This window comes from Crocodylus siamensis, chromosome 1 (assembly GCF_052110815.1).
Source record: "Crocodylus siamensis isolate JL-2025a chromosome 1, ASM5211081v1, whole genome shotgun sequence".
NCBI lineage: Eukaryota > Metazoa > Chordata > Crocodylia > Crocodylidae > Crocodylus > Crocodylus siamensis.
Genome location: NC_143395.1, coordinates 109,387,767 through 109,404,887, shown reverse-complemented (window position 1 = coordinate 109,404,887; position 17,121 = coordinate 109,387,767). Strand labels below are relative to the sequence as shown.

Genomic DNA, 17,121 nt, shown 5'->3' with positions numbered 1-17,121 from the left:
CAAAAGACCTGCAAAGATTGAAACTATTCAGCCTCAGGCTTTTTGACTGTCTGTACTTAGCCTAGGAGAGGCTATGGCCCTGTCTACACAAAGAAACCATGCTAAAAGTTAAAAGCTCTTGAATCAAACCAGGACAAACCTCTCTGTGGACACTTAATTTTGTTTTCAGATAGTTTCTATCAGTTTAATTTACTCTTGTAAATTAAACCAATATAAGGCATTTTTTAAGTGATTTAAAAGTGTTCACTCAAGGGTTTGTACAGGTTTAACAAGGTCATTTTAGAAAGCCAGGCCTTCAGGCTGCTTGCAGATGTGGGGAAAAAAACCTAGCATTTTACATTAAACTCAGTGAACTTCCACCCCAAGCCCAGCAAATGCCCAGAAGAGGCAATGAGTTAGTTGCACCTAGCTTTCCCAACATCCGTAGAAATTGGGCACTTTGGTGGGGCTTTTTTGGCACTTTTATCTAATATCTGATTGAATTAGCTTTAGCTAAAAGCTCCACTGAAGCGCCCAATCTTTACAAACACTGCAGAACCAGGCCAAAGTAACATACTGCTGCTTCTGGTAAAGTGTGTTTCCCCCACCCCCCCATGCCTATTAACAACTTCAGTTAACCAGTGAAACTTTATATGGAATACGGCCTTACGAATACATAAAGGGTGTGGACAGACATAACACTTAAAGTGCTTCAAATGACTCTGAAAATGGTGAACGCCCTCCAGAAATAACCCTGAAGAAAACAAAAAAACTCTTTATAAGAGCTTCAAAATGAAGCGCTTCCTGTTTCATGTGCATGCTTTCTGCACCTGCCTGTACCCAATGGAGGGAGTGTGGGGAGAGTGGAGCAGACTGTCAATATGCTCTCCTGTGTGCCCCATCTTTGCTATCTCAGAGAGGTGTCCCATCCCCCCCAGAGCTGGAAGACTGGAGGCCCCGTGCTCTCCACACCTGTCCCAGTTCCAGCAGGACGGTGCTCTGGGACATGGACAACTGGTGCAGCATTAGTCGGGGGGGGCACATGCCCCCCCAACAACTAGTCAGTGACCAGGGGGAGGAGGTCCCCCCGTGGCTGATCACACTAACCAGGGGGTTCCCTCACAGCTGATCACATTGACTGGGGGAGGTGTCCTCCTGCAGCTGATCACACTGGCCAGGAAGCAGCTATGGAAAATAGGCTGTGGAACGGGACGGGCCACCCAGGCCATGGCCCAACCAACTTTCAGTATGTTAATTTATATAACCCACAAATGCGCAATTGTCATTCCGATCAAAACTGTGTAGCCATTTTTTTAGCTGCATAGCTAGCTAAATAGCAAGCTATACTTCCACTTTGTTTGTGCTTGATATGACATTTCCGACCGACACATGTCATTATGTAAGTTGCCTCTATACATGTCCCAGCTAACATCACAAAAACATATTCAGGACATCAGAAAAAAAATTAAAATGTAAAGTAAGAAATCAGCGGTGGGACCTGGAGGGCGGGGGGGGGAGGACGGGATCGGTTGGTTGGTTTGGCCCCCCACAACCAAAAAGGAGTTCCATGGCCCCTGCCAAGGAAAGAAACCTCTGTCCCAGTGAGCTACCTGCGACAAGGTGCTACCTCCTCCTGCCTATAAGAAAGTGAGGATTCAGGGACATAAGGTATCCAGGGCTAAGGGACATGCCATCTTCAAGGTGGAAGTTTTACCTTCTTTTAAAGAGACAGGACACAGTCTATCTTAGTGGTGTTATGGTATAGCCCAGAGGCTTGTATTTATGTTATTGTTTAGTCCAATGGTTTGTGGTTGAGGCTGTAGGGGAGATGGAGACCTCATTAGCATCCTGAGTGGGGACACAGCTGCAGAAGGGCAGAGTGAGCCCAGAGAGCTGGAAGGGTTCAGGTAAGAGAGCATGGAAAGTCCAGCATCAGAGGGACTCCAAAGTGATTGAAATATAACATCTGCAAGGCTTGGGATATGCTAATGGGAGGTCAGAGGCATAGATCAATTCTAGATATCAGCATATAGGAAAGAGGCAGCATCTCACCAAAACTAAATCATATTTATTCAATCAAAGGTGTAGCAGGAGAGACAGGTGGGCAAGCTGCCCAAACAGGTGAGCAGGCCATGGGGAAGGCCACCCTTAGAGCATATGCCTGTCACACTCATGCTATTTATGCCTTTTACTAGTGAACAACAAAGCCAGGAAACTCTCTTATAAGGGCTCCATCAGTTATTCTCAACCCTTTTAGACTCAAGGCACCCTTTAGAAAATGCTACTTTTCGTACCTTTTTTCGAGAAAGACCACACTGAGTCAGAGATGTTTTTGACACTATGTATTACTGAAATTTCTAGGTTTATCTTGTGAATCATAAATAGCCGTTGGCCCATCTAACAATGCTAAAATTGTGGGGCACTCTGTGGCACCCTTAAAAGGATTTTGTGGCACTCCAGGATTCAACAACACCCTGGCTATGAATCACTGGCCTGTCCAACCAACAGTTAAAATACTGAGTTCAACCCCAAACTGAGTATTGCTGCTCAAATTGCCTTGTCTCAGAATCTTGGGACCGTTAGATGTCATTTATACCTATTTTTACTAGTGTGACTTCAGTGGAGTAACAGTATACCAAGGCAAAATGAGAATCAAGCCCAGATAAAAGGAAACTAATAGAATTAAATTTATGTACAATATATTTCTTATTCACATGATGAAACCTAAGACATAATGTATCTTCTGCATAATTTTATGGGAGTTTATTAAATAAGTTCTATTGACAACACTGAGGCACATGAAAGTTATATCAGCATGATACTGCAATATAAGGGCAGGCATATAATTCAGCTATTGGAAAGATGGAGAAAATAGATTAAGAAAAGAGGGAGGTAGGAGAAGGATGGAGAACTAGCTCAAGGGAATAATGTTTTAAAACTAAACTTTAGTCTCCCGAAGCTCATCCACTTGGAAGCACAGGAGGGATATAGCCAAACTGTGGTAAAAGCAGACCTTTATCCCGGAAATGGGATTAGAAGAGCAAACATAGATTGCACTAATTAATGCAGAAAGTATGATTAGGATTAGAGCCAAATATGCTAAAAAGAAACTCCATGGACAAATTCTGCTCTACTACAGCAGTGTGACTCTGGAGCGCCAAATCAGTTCAGTTTTTTCCAATTTAACTGAAGTAACCAGAAGCAGAATCCAGCCCTTAATCTTCAATATTGTGGGGAAAAAAAATACTCTTGCTTTATAGAAACAAAGCTTGAGAAACTGGGGGATAAGAATCAATGGAGCTTTTGCAATGGTGTCAAACTCACTTGGGACCCCAGGCCATATCTAGAACATGGGACTCCTTGGGCACGTCCAAACGAGCCCGAACATCGGAAATATGGGACTCCTTGGGCATGTCCAAACAAGCCTGCTGCAAATACGCAGTGTGGGGAAAGTTGTTTTTGTTCCCAGTGTGCCTCTTGCAGCACCTCAAACTGCTTTGAGATGCTGCAAGAGGCACGCTGGGAACAAAACAAACTGTCTCTGCTCTGCATATCTGCAGTGCAGGCTCAAAATATGATACCTGGAAATCCAGGTATCAAAAATAAAACCCAAGGAATAAAAGTGGGACAGGGCACGGTCCAGGACCACGCCCTGAGGCAACCAGAGGCTGGGGTCCTCCAAAGAGATGCTCTGGTAGCCAGCCAAAGTGTCTCTTTAGTTGCTTCTTGCCAGGTGTTTCAGCACACTGCCTCCACATGTGGGGCAGCCTGGAGCAGTGCAGCTTGCAGCCTGATGGGACCAGACTCCGATCTCAGGTAAATAAGGGACTTTGGGGTGAGGGAGACTGGAGCAGGGTGCTGTGTGGGTGTGGGGGAGGCTGCTCAGGAGGGGTAGGTCTCCCGCTTGCCCCCGCATTGCTCACAGCCCCCTCCCCCCCCCCACACACACACACAGCAGCAGCAGCCATGAGGGCATGCGGGTCCTTCCTGGCACACCACCCCCTGTGTTGTGGGGCATCACCGCATAGCCTGGCCGCCTGACACCCAGCACTGCCTATGCCACATCCTGCAGACCCAGCTTGGCATGAGGCAATGGGCCTTCAGGCAGATCTGGGTCACTCAGGCTGTCACCCAGGAGCCAGCATCACTCACAAGGACTGTGTGTCGCACCAGGCCAGGTCTTGCCTCCATGGGCCCCATGTGCCGTCAGGCCAGACCAATTCCATGGAGGCAGGACCTGGCCTAACACAACACGCGATCCCTGAGAGCAGCACTGGCCCCTGGGTGACAGCCAAAGTGGCCCGTTGGATCTGAAGGTGCAAGACCCCGTGCCGGGCCCACACAATGTGGCACAAGGAGTGCCAGGTGCCAGGCAGCCTGGGCCACACAGTACTGCCCCATACCACAGGGGAGGCTGTGCTAGGAGGGCCCCAAGCACCCCAATGGCTGCTGCTGCAGGGGGGAGGGGCTGTGGGCTGTGTGGCGGAGGAGCCATGTGCCCTGTGGGGGGCATGTGTGGGGTGTGGGGAGGCATGTGTGCCCTGTGGGGGGAATTCTTGATATGTAAATTATTTTTTCATTGTTCTTATTTCTTAGTAGTGTCTAGAGGCTTCTGAGATTGTATCCCCATTGGGCTAACAGCAAACACTCTTTGTCTCAGAATTTACAACCAGATAGGAAAAGGGAGTATTATTACTGTCCCTATTTTACAGATGGGGAAAAAAACAGAGAGAGATAATTGACTAAGAAGGACTAGGTCATCACTAGGAACTGAATAGGAGTGTATCTCCTGATCCAAGTCCAGTGTTTCAGCTTTAAGACCACTTTTCCTCTCAGCTGACTCATGCTTATAACCATTCTCTTTTCGTAATTTGGCAAAGTTCATTATTCAATGGACACCCAGGCTAGGGACAGAAATTATACATAAACCAGTATAAGTGATCGGAAACTGGTTCAAATCTGTAACACAACAGAAGTTCAGTGCACATAAACCACTTTCAAAATGGCCAAAACCAACTTAAGATAAAACTGGATGGATGTAGTATCAGATTTAACTGATTTAAGTTAAATTGGTTTATTGAACTTCTTTCCCAGATACATTCCAAATTCAAGTTAACTCACAGCATCCCCGGGTGCTTTGCACCTCCCCTGCAACCCCCACTCCCCACAGGGTGGGCAGGCTAGCCTTGGCTCTAGCTGTTTGGCCAAGCCAGTCAGGGAGGCATGCTCTAGTGCCCCCCAACTTCTGGCTTGAGCCAATGCAGTCATGTGGCTGCATTTTTGGAATCAAAAGTAAATGTCTGATCACTTGCTTATCAATTCAATCTATACAGCTTAGACCAGGGTGGGCAATATGAGGCCCGCAGGCTGAATGCAGTCTGCCAGGCCATTCTAACTGGACCACAGGGCCCCTAAAAAATTTAGAAATTTAATATTTATCTGCCTCTGGCTGCCTGTCATGCAGACCTCAATGGCTTGCCAAAACTCAATAAGCAGTCCTCCACCCAAAATAATTGCCCATCCCTGGCTTAGACTAACCTGCGAAGACTGAATGAATTCAGCCTCTGGATTTTTGACTGCCTGTACTTAGTCCTGGTGCTGCAGAGTAGTTTATACAAGGTTCCAGCACCCTATGAGACAGCCAGTACCTTGGTCATTCTCTAGTCTTTTGTTTGGTAGAGAGGAAAAGATCAAAATTAACACTACAGGTCTCTGAAAAAACTGCAGCATTACTTAAAGTGCCTTTACCAATGATATTTTCCTATAATCTTCCTGGTCCAAGCAATTATTTTTCCCTTTACAACATGGTAAATGATACCTAAGATTCAATGTGTTCTCAATGTGCTTTAATATTTGCATGATTTTTATTTTCTGGCTGTTTTATTTTCATATGGTTACAAAAGCTTGTTACAGGTATAACTGTAATACAGGGAGATTTTTTTTTTTAACATTCAGTTGAATTTATTACTTTGCTGAGTTTCAAATAATGACCACGATAGCACTGCTTTAATGAAAGCAGTTGTCATCTTTGAGGAAAAGTAGTCCAAATACTTTGTTCAATTCCCAGCTTTACCATTGCCTTCTTGTGTGATCTGAGCCAGTCACTTAATCTTTCTGGGGCACAATTCTCCACAAAACAGAAATTATCATTAGAACCGAGTGGTTTGGTTTTTTTTTCATTAAGAAGTGGATTTGCCACCAAAAAAATGGAGTCTTGAGAGAGGGACTCAAAAAAAATGTGAATTTGGTTAAATTTCGCAAATGCTTTAGGTAAGGGGTAGCCTACCTGTAGCACAGGTGACACAAGTGGTACAGGCAGCCTCTATGTGTGGTATGCAGCAGATCTGGGAGAGGAAAGGTAATACAGTGGCAGATAAGGCAGGGAACAGAAAGCAGAGCAGTAAATTGGGTAGGAAGCACAGGAAAGGGAAAAGAGTAACAGAAGCTACCCAGGCATATGCGGGGAGGAGCAGTCAGCTAGATCTAACTGCTTGCACAGGTTCTTAACCTGTATTCAGAACCTCCACCTAAAACAGTAGGTAAGGTGTCCCACCAGGGGCAACACGTTGCTCAACTTGGTGTTGGCTACAGGGGATGACCTGGTGAGGGACCTGCGGATTCAAGGTAACTTAGGGGACAGGGATCACCAAATGATTAAATTCACTATCCAGCAAAGGGCAGGCATTATACCCAGCAGGGCACAGGTGCTAAACTTTAAAAACGCTGACTTTGATAGACTCAGGTTGGTTAGCAGGGTGCTAGGAACTAAGAACTTAGATGTGTTGACAGTCCAGGATGGGTGGACATTCCTCAAAGAAACCATTCTTTGGGCTCAGAGTGAGTCAACCCCATGGCAGAGGAAAGGGGGTAAGGGGGCCAGGAAGCCACTTTGGCTAACCAGAGGCATCCAGGATACCTTAAGGGCAAAAAGAGGCATACAGGAAGTGGAAGCAGAGGGTAGCAAGCAAAGAGGTGTATGCTTCTTTGGCCTGCACCTACAGAGAGTCAGTCAGTCAGGAAGGCTAAGGCAGCTCTAGAACTCAGGCTAGTGTCAGGGATTAAGGGCAATAAAAAGTCCTTCTTTAGGTACATTGGGAGCAAAAAGAGGATGTGGGGTAGCATAAGACCCATACAGAACAGGCAGGGGTGCCTAGTGACGGATAGCAGGGACAAGGCAGAGCTCTCCAATGCATTTTTTCCTGTCTTCTTAAATGGGAATCTAGACGAACCCTCAACATATATCACAGACACCAACAAAGGGAACATCAGCCGACCAATGGTCAGTGCCAATACGGTAAAAAGACACTTGGAGGGACTGGACGTATTCAAATCACCGGGACCGGAGGGACCCCACCCATGGGTAATGAAGGAATTAGCGGGGGTCATAGCTGATCCACTGGCAAGGATATATGAGCACTCCTGGTGCTTGGGTCAGGTTCCAGAGGATTGGAAGAGGGCTAACGTTGTCCCAATCTTTAAGAAGGGAGGAAGGAGGACCCAGGGAACTATAGACCAGTCAGCCATACCTCTATCCCTGGGAAAATCCTAGAAAAAATTATCAAGGAACACATCTGTGGGAGCCCGCTGGCTAATGTGATGTGGAGGGGTAACACAGGTTTTTAGCAGGCAGGTCTTGCCTGACTAACCTAGTTTCCTTTTATGACAAGGCCACCAATTGTTTAGATGCAGGAGTCGAGGTAGATGTAACCTATCTGGACTTCAAGAAGGCCTTTGACAAGGTATCCCATTCCATCCTTAATAATAAACTGAGGAGATTTGCCTTGGATGATTACACAGTAGACTGGGTAGCAAATTGGCTCAAGGGTCGCACTCAGAGGGTTGTAGTGGACGGGTTGGTGTCAACCTGGAAAGATGTGGGCAGTGGAGTCCCTCAGGGCTCGGTTCTGGGGCCGGTGCTGTTCAACATCTTCATCAGTGTTCTGGACAAGGGGGTGGGAAGCACCCTGTCCAAATTCCTAGACGACACAAAATTATGGGGTGCAGCTAACACCCTGGAGAGGAGAAACCAGATCCAGGCCAACCTAAACAGGATGGGGAAGTGGGCAAAGAGCAACAGGATGCAATTCAATAAGGATAAGTGCAAGGTGCTGCATCTAGGGAGGAAGAACTGCTATCATACCTACAGGCTGGGGGGGCGACCTTCTCAGCTCCACTGAGGTAGAAAAAGATCTTGGAGTCACTGTTGACTCCAGGATGAACATGAGTCGCCAATGTGATGAAGCAGTTGGCAGAGTCAATCGCACCTTGTCCTGCATCTGTAGGTGCTTCACAACTGGTCCAGGGAAGTGATTCTCCCTCTCTCTGGTCAGACTGTAGCTGGAGTACTGTGTCCAGTTCTGGATGCCGCAGTTCAAGTGGGATGTGGACAACCTGGAGAGGGTCCAAAGAAGAACCACTTGTCTGATTAGAGGCCTGCAGGGAAGGCCCTACGAGGAAGGCTAAGGGACCTAAACCTCTTCAGCCTCTCCAAAAGAAGGCTGAGAGGGGACCTTGTGGCAGTGTACAAATTCATAAGGGGAGAGCAACATGAAGTAGGTGATGATCTGTTCACCAGGGCACCCCCGGAACAATGGCCATAAGTTACTAGAGAGAAGGTTCGGGCTGGACATTAGGAAAAAGTTCTTCACGGTCAGGGTTGCCAGAGTCTGGAATGGGCTCCCAAGGGAGGTGGTGCTTGACCCATCCTTGGGGGTCTTCAAGAATAGACTGGACAGGTACCTGGCTGGGATCACATTACCCCAGGGTTGGTGTTTCTTTTCTTGCCTGCCAGGGGCAGGGGGTTGGACTAGATAGCCCACTGAGGTCCCTTTCGACTCCATGAATCAATGAATCTATAAGAAGATGGGAGTGGCACTTGGGGAGGATGCCAGACTAAGTTGTGGTAAAAACACCAAAAAGGTTGGCCCCCACTACTATAGGTGAAAAAAATATGGAAAGTCAAAACATTGCATTTGGACCTTTTCTAAATGAAATGTTTCATTTGAGAAATGTCAAAATGTTTTGCTTTGACATTTTCTAAACTAACTTTTGGACTCTTGAGTGAATTTTAACAACTCTTGTAGTAGCAGGACATTGGCAGCCCTTGTTGCCGTGCTTTATCTGTAGCAGGTTAGGGTGCTTTTGGTGGTTTAGTGGAAAGTGCTTTGTAGTTGTGTGACAGAATTATGTAGTTTTAGGAATAAGTTAGATAAGAATTTGTCTCAAACAAGCTGGATAGGGATGGCACTAGATGGCCTCCTGAGGTCCCTTCCAGCCCTACTATTCTATGATTCATAGATTTCATAGACATCAGGGCTGGAAGGGACCTCGGGAGATCATTGAGTCCAGCCCCCTGCCCAAAGGGCAGGAAGTCAGCTGGGGTCATAGGATCCCAGCAAGATAAGCATCCAATTTACTCTTGAAGGTGTTCAATGTAGGTGCTTGAACCACCTCCGCTGGCAGACTGTTCCAGACCTTGGGGGCTCGGACAGTAAAGAAATTCTTCCTTATGTCCAGCCTGAAACGGTCTTGCAGGAGTTTGTGACCGTTCGACCTCGTCATCCCTTGGGGTGCTCTGGTGAACAGACGTTCCCCCAGATCCTGGTGGTCACCCCTGATAAACTTATAGGTGGCCATCAGATCACCCCTGAGCCTACGCTTTTCCAGGCTAAAGAGTCCCATGTCTCTCAGCCTATCATCGTAAGATCTGTTTTCCTGACCTCTGATCATGCACGTGGCTCTCCTCTGGACTCTCTCAAGCTTCTCCACATCATTTTTGAATTGTGGAGCCCAAAACTGGACGCAGTACTCCAGCTGTGGCCTCACCAAAGCCAAGTACAAGGGGAGAATAATGTCCTGGGATTTGCTCAAGAAGCATCTATGGATGCAAGCCAGCGTTTTGGTCGCTTTACTAGCCGCAGCATGGCATTGGAGGCTCATGTTCATCTTGTGGTCAATGATGACCCCCAAGTCTCTTTCTTCTGTAGTGCTATCCAATGTAGCACTGCCAAGCCTATAAGGATGCTGCAGGTTTTTCCTCCCAAGGTGGAGAACCTTGCATTTTTCGGTGTTAAACACCATCAGGTTCTCGTCTGCCCATTTGCTGAGCTTGTCCAGGTCAGCCTGGATCACCCACCTGTCTTCTGGCGTGGATGCTTTGCCCCAAAGTTTGGTGTCATCGGTGAACTTGGCCAGTCCACTCCTGACTCCAGTGTCCACATCATTAATGAAGATGTTGAACAGGATGGGTCCAAGGACAGAGCCTTGAGGGACCCCACTGGTCACAGGGCACCATGATGAGTGACTGCCATCAATCACAACCCTCTGGGTCCGACCACGAAGCCAATTTCCCAGCCAGCGGATCGTGGTGGAGCCAAGGCCACAACTGGGCAGTTTGGCCAAGACGTGATCATGGGATACCAGATCAAAAGCTTTTTTGAAGTCAAGCTATATGACATCAATCTCTTCTCCCTTGTCCAGGTGATAGGTCACCTGGTCATAGAAGGAAATGAGATTGGTCAAACAAGACCTACCCACAACAAACCCATGCTGGCTCTCTCTTAGGATGTTAGCCTGGGCCAGTCCATCAAGGATGGCCTCCTTAATAAACTTTTCTAAGATCTTCCCCAGGATAGAAGTCAGGCTAATGGGCCTGTAGTTAGCCGGATCCACTCTCCTCCCTTTCTTGAAGATCGGCACCACATTGGCCTTCTTCCAGTCTTCGGGCACTACACCAGAGTGCCAGGAGTTTTCAAAGATCCATGCCAGGGGCTGGGCTATGACGCTCGCCAGCTCCTTGAGTACCCTGGGGTGCAGATTGTCAGGGCCGGCTGACTTGAAGGTATCCAGCTTCTCAAGGTGTTCCTTCACGAGGTCAGCATTTATGGAGGGTAGGGGATCCCCATCACCCGGATCTCCCTGTCCCATAGCAGGCATGGGCGTCCCATGGGACTGATGAAAGACTGACGCAAAGTACCTATTTAATAGGTTGGCTTTTTCCTGGGTGTCAGTTGTCAGTTGCCCCATCTGGTTTAGCAGGGGTCCAACATTGCCCTTGCTTTTCCTCCGGCTCCCCACATATCTGAAAAAGGACTTTTTGTTGTCCTTGATGCTTGAAGCTAGTTGGAGTTCAGTTGCAGCCTTGGCTTTCCTGGTTTGCTCCCTGCAGGACCAGACCAGTGCAGAATAATCCTCCTTGGAGGTGAATCCCGTCCTCCATCCTTTGTAGGCTTGAGGAGGTCCGCTAGGTCCCTGGAGAGCCAGGAGGGCTGCTGTGCCTTCTTGCTGCCTTTCCTCCGTGTTGGAATAGATTTAGCTTGTGCATTGAGGATTGCTTCCTTGAGAAGCAACCACTCTTCTTGAACTCCCATCTCCCTGGGGTCGTGGTCCCTAAGGGCCTGACGGACAAGCCTCTTGAGCTTGTCAAAGTCGGCTTTTCTGAAGTCAAGGACTTCTGTGTTGCTGACTGACTTGCCAGCTTTACGGTGGATGGTGAAGGTGATCAGCTCGTGGTCGCTGTCACCCAGCTTCCCATAGATCACTAGGTCGCTGATTAGGTCGTCCCCCGTAGCCAGTACCAGGTCGAGCAGCGCTTTGCCTCTCATTGGCCCATAGACTTCTTGAGTCAGGTAGAGGTCATCCACGCATGAGAGAAAGCTTTGCGACCGCTCAGATTTTGCTGAGTGATCTTCCCATGAGATGTCCAGGTAATTGAAGTCACCCATGAAAACCAAGGTCCTGGAGCAAGCGGCCTCAGTCAGTTCCCGGGCGAACTCCTGGTCAAGCTCAGGACTTTGAGCAGGAGGTCTGTGGTAGACTCCCACCATTGTGTCCCCTGTGCCGTATTCCCCACGAAGTTTTACCCAGAGGGTCTCTAGCTGTCCACGCTGGTCGCCAACATCAGCTTGCAGGGACATGTAGCTTTCCTTCACATAGAGAGCTACACCCCCGCCCCTTTTGTCAACACGATCCCTCCTGTACAGGGTATAGCCCTCTATACCCATGGTCCAGTCATGGGTGGAGTCCCACCAGGTCTCCGTTATCCCAGTGACGTCATAATTCTTTGCACTGAGCAGGAGGATGAGCTCCTGCTGCTTGTTACCCAGGCTCCTGGCATTAGTGTACAGGCAGGCAAGTGTGCCCTTAGGGGCTCTTGCCTTGCCCACAGATTGTGCCAGGGCTGGGGCAGGGGTGGGCTCCCTTAAGTGCCTTGGTCTGCTGGCTTTGCAAGGGTTGCTCAGCAGGCCAGCAGGGGCAGTAGTCCCCCCATCCCCCAGCGGGCTTAGTTTAAAGCCCGGTGGAGCAGGTCAGCCAGCCTGGCTGAGAAGAGCCTCCTCCCCAGGGGGGAGAGGTGGAGGCCATCTTTTCCCAGCAGCTCGCTGCCTCTTTTGCCAAAGAGCGGGCTGTGGTCATGGAAGCCAAAGCCTTCCCGATGACACCAGCACCACAGTCTTTGGTTCACTGCGTGGATCCTCCTCTCCCTCCTCAGCCCATAGCCTGAGACTGGGAGGATCAACGAAAACACCACCTGAGCTCCCAGACCCCTAAGCCCCGCTCCCAACTCCCTGTAGCGCCTCATGACCTGGCTGGGGGTGCTCTGAGCCGTGTCATTGGTGCCCACCTGAATAAGGAGCATGGGGTAGTGGTCTGTGGGCCGGAGGAGCTGCGGGATCCTCTCCGCAATGTCTCGGATGTGGGCCCCCGGGAAGCAGCAGACTTCCTGGGCTAAGGGGTTGAGGCGGCAGATTGCCCCCTCAGTGCCCCGCAGGATGGAGTCTCCCACAACAAACACCTTTCGCTTTGTCTTGGGGAGAGCGGGGGCGGTAGCTGTGGTTGAGCCTGGGTTGCCTGAGGGCTCTGCTGGGGCTGCAAGAGGTGCGAACCTGTTGCTAAGCTCCGGCAAGGGAGGGGCCTTGGTGACTTTCTTTTCAAAATGGCCTGATTGACCCCCATTATAAGAAAACAGGTTAAATCAAAATGAATCACAACACATTATTTCAGGTCAAATAAAATGTTTTAGGACTTTTTTCCTAATTTCACCACATTCATTGTCTTGTAAAATAAGGAGTAAAGGTACTCCCTTTGGTTGAAGAGTATTCATTTAAATGCAAGACTTTGTTTTCCTCATTTTTTTCAAGGTTGCTGTGTAATCTGATCTATGTATTTATAGTCATACGTGTTGTTTGGATATGTGAAATATAGACAGGGCCCCAAAGAGAAACGCAACCCTGTAATCCTTCAGTGATAACCCTCACACTAATCAAATGCATTATGTTTTTCAAATTGGTTGTGTTATACATTTAAATGATCATGTTCTCTACCTTTTTAACAACAGGAAGAAACAATCCAACAGGCACGGGAGGAAGATGAGAAGAGAAAAGAGATAACTAATCATTTCCAGGGCACACTGAGTGAAATCCAGTCTCAGATTGAACAGCAAAGTGAAAGGAATATGAAACTATGTCAGGAGAACACAGAGTTGGCAGAGAAACTGAAATGCATCATTGATCAATATGAACTCAGAGAGGAGGTGAGAACAATATGAATGCCTTCCAAACAGACAATAGGTAGACAGAGGCAGACTTTGAAGTGTATAAGGGTCAATCTTATTGCCCTCCTGTCCTCCCAACTCATTAACAATTGTGTTTTCATGGAGGCTTTTGTGCAGTGGATCATATGCGTAGCACAATAAAGATTTAAGAATATGCTCCAATTTAACAAAGACTTTAGAGGAGGCAGGTAAAGTCCCTCTTTCTACAGATTAATAAAAATGTAAACATGGGCATTTTGAATAGATTCTACTTGGCAGACACAGCCTTTTTGATAGATATTATCCTTTCAGTAAATATCACAGCTGATCATAACATTTCAATTCATACAACAGTTTAAGAAGTGTTTTCAAACCTTCCTGATTTCTCTTGAATGAAATGTATGTGCTTTGGATGGTCTTTAGTAGTGGGCCAAAAAAGTAAAAGGATATTGTCAGGATTTTTAATCCTGTAATTATGTGAAAGTGTCATGGTTTACTCTGGGGTACAAGAGTCAGAAGGTTCATTCTTGGCATTTCTTTTGGAGATGCTGTTATATATACATATATTTAAAGGCTGAAAGGAACTATTAGATCATCTAGTCTGACTGACCTCCTGTGTATAGGGGTTAAATAAATTCACCCAGTGCTTCTTGCTGTGTTATGAGGTTGAGCTGGAGCACATAGATTCGTGAGGAGAAAAAATCATGATCAATGAAGATTTGACCCTGCAAGTTACCAAGAAGTGTGGTCAGGAGATCAGACATGGGTATCCAGTTAAGCACTCAAGCTCTTACTTAACTTTGCATCTGTTAAATAAAAACAGTGGTATTGACTTGAGTAGGACAGCATACATGCTTGAAGATTACCACATGTCTACATACTACGCTGAATGAGGGTAGATGCTCTGTACTCAAAGTCCTTGATCTTGCATGGAGCTGTGTGGTGGTAAACCTTTGCAGTTACATAAATGGTTCCTTGCAAGATATGGGCCTAAAGTGCCTGTTTTCTTTATGGGCTCAGTTAGCTCTGAGATTTGTTTCCCAAATCCTGTCTCAGTCAAAAAAATCTTCACCAGTTAACTGTGTGTCACATATATTTATGTTTTGGTGAGCGGTTATTTGAGCTCTAGCTGGCCTCTTTGATCATACTGATGATACAGATAGATATTATATATTTTAATGCCCAGTTCTGAAAAGGGCACACAAGCATTTTTAGGTGCACTGGTTTCACTTCCAGAGTAAATGCCGACACAACTTGTTCTTACAAGTGTTACAGTTTCCTGGGAACATTGTGGTTTGAGAGTTGCAGTACATTTAGTTTTATTCTTGTCCCAGAAGGCAGTCATACAAGTTTGAGCATGAGGGTATATATGCGTCAGTAAACCTGCACATTCAGCAGGGTTTGTTTTCTTGCAGCACCTTGACAAAATATTTAAGCACAGAGAGCTTCAACAGAAACTGGTAGATGCCAAGTTGGAGCAGTCACAGGAAATGATGAAGGAAGCAGAGGAGCGACATCAGAGAGAAAAGGAATATGTATGTATCTGTGTTATCTGTCTGATGGCCTGTCTGTCTTCTATCTAGCAATAGCCTAACCCCTAAATCACCCCTTACTGCCACTTCACCCCTCATCTTGGTGGCACTCCTGGTCTGAGTTCTGAAACAATGGCAGAACAGTGTGAAGAAGTCTTTCATTGCTACTCTGTCCTGAGTTGAGAGGAAAGCAGTCTCCTGGACTATCAGACTGTCACCTTTCATTAGCACTAAACAGTTTTTAAGTAAACCATAACAGATAATTACATATAAAGGGCAAAGCTGTGCTGTTACTTGGTAAGAATCCCTCTGATATCCCATATTCTCTCTCTTCAAAAGAAAGGAATATAATAAAACAGTACACTTTGTCAGGAGAACAAAGTCATATGGTCATACGGTCACACTGAAGTAACAAACTCACCTCAGGGGACTAATGGCCTTTCACAGGGCTGGGCAGAAGCTAAAAGCAGTGCAAAAGTGATGCAGTCAATTCAGGATGGACAAGAATGAGTCACTTCGCACCAGCCCTTCAGCTGATTCTAAAGGAGTGTTGATGAGATATGAAGGAAGCTGTGCTTATCCTCTACTCTCCCCACATTGTCTGGGAAATGAATAGTCTTGACATGTAATCTGGAAGATGGCAATAGCAAAGCAAAATATGGGCAAAAACTAGGAAGTTAAACCATGCTTAACAGGGAGAAACAGTACAAATAAACAGACACGCATAGACATAGTTGCTGTAGCGTGTTGCTACATCAGTGTAGCATCACGTGTACATACACCCAGATTTACCCACTAGTAGGAATTTAGGAAGGGCTAGGATTTAGTTCTCTGGTTTGAGAGCTGCATGAAATGCTAGGTTCACAACTGGATCAAAACCAAGGAAAATATTTATATAAGCCATTTCATAGATTCATAGATGCTAGGGTCAGGAGGGACCTCAAGGGATCATTGAGTCCAACCCCCTGCCCATGGCAGGAAAAAGTCCTTGGGTCATGTGACCCCAGCCAGTTGCTCGTCCAGTCTCTTCTTGAAGACCCCCAAGGTACGGGAGAGCACCACCTCCCTGGGAAACCCATTCCAGATTCTGGCAACCCTTACTATGAAGAAGTTCTTTCTGGTGTCCAACGTAAATCTGCTGTCTATCAGTCTGTGGCTGTTGTTCGTAGTTATTCCAAGGAGTGCCCTGGTAAACACAGCATCTCCTATTCCCTGCTGCCCCTCCAGTGAATTTGTATACAGTCACAAGATCTCCCGTCTTGCGGAGGCTAAAAAGGTCCAGGACCCTTAGCATTTCCTCATACGGCCTTCCCTGCAGGCCTCTAACCATACAAGTGGCCCTCCTCTGGACCCTCTCAAGGTTGTCCACATCCCTCTTGAATTGTGGCACCCAGAATTGGACACAGTACTCCAGCTGCAACCTGACTAGTGCTTCAGAGAGGGGAAGGATCACCTCCCTGGACCTGTTTGTGATGCACCTACTAATGCATGACAATGTGTGGTTAGCTCTGCTAATTACTTTGTCACACTGACAACCCATATTCATCTTTTAGACTCAAGGCATCCTCCATTAGACTGGAGGCACCCCTCTGGAAAATGGCAGCTCTTAATTTTCACTAATTTCTTGACTACCGAAAAATAATAAAGCAATTCTTCTGTTGCAAAGAATTCAATTCTGAGTTCTGCACAGCTCTGTTCATAGTAAACATCCTGATTGTGAGTATGTTATCCTATTACATTGCACCCATCACTTTAGTATATGTGCAAAGGCAGGTGAGATTGAGGGTCTCCCTCATACATGTACAGATATAAATATTCAGTGGCCATATCTACACAAGATGCTGACTTCACAGTAGCCCACGACTACTGCGCAATAGTGTTGCATGGCAAAAAGCATGATGCGACACTACTGTGGAGTAGTCTCGGACTACTGCAAAGTCAGGTCACAAAAAAGCCATTTGGTGGCATTACTGTGAAGTAACTGGTTACTCTGCAGTCATTTACTACTTGTTTATAGTACTTGTTTTTAGTACTGCGAAGTTAGCATCTTGTATAGATGCAGCCAGTAAGTACAAAAAACGG

The 17,121-nt window shown here is 46.8% G+C and overlaps 1 protein-coding gene across 2 annotated transcripts in view; it reads left to right on the top strand.

The window, feature by feature from the left end:
• TXLNB (taxilin beta) overlaps positions 1-17,121 on the top strand; it is a 64,775-nt gene that overhangs the window by 28,450 nt on the left and 19,204 nt on the right. For both annotated transcript variants that reach the window (XM_090040521.1, XM_090040530.1), the window contains 2 exons: positions 13,313-13,507; positions 14,923-15,042. In XM_090040521.1, the coding sequence (XP_089896647.1) occupies positions 13,313-13,507; positions 14,923-15,042 (315 nt within the window). The remainder of the gene's footprint in view (positions 1-13,312; positions 13,508-14,922; positions 15,043-17,121) is intronic.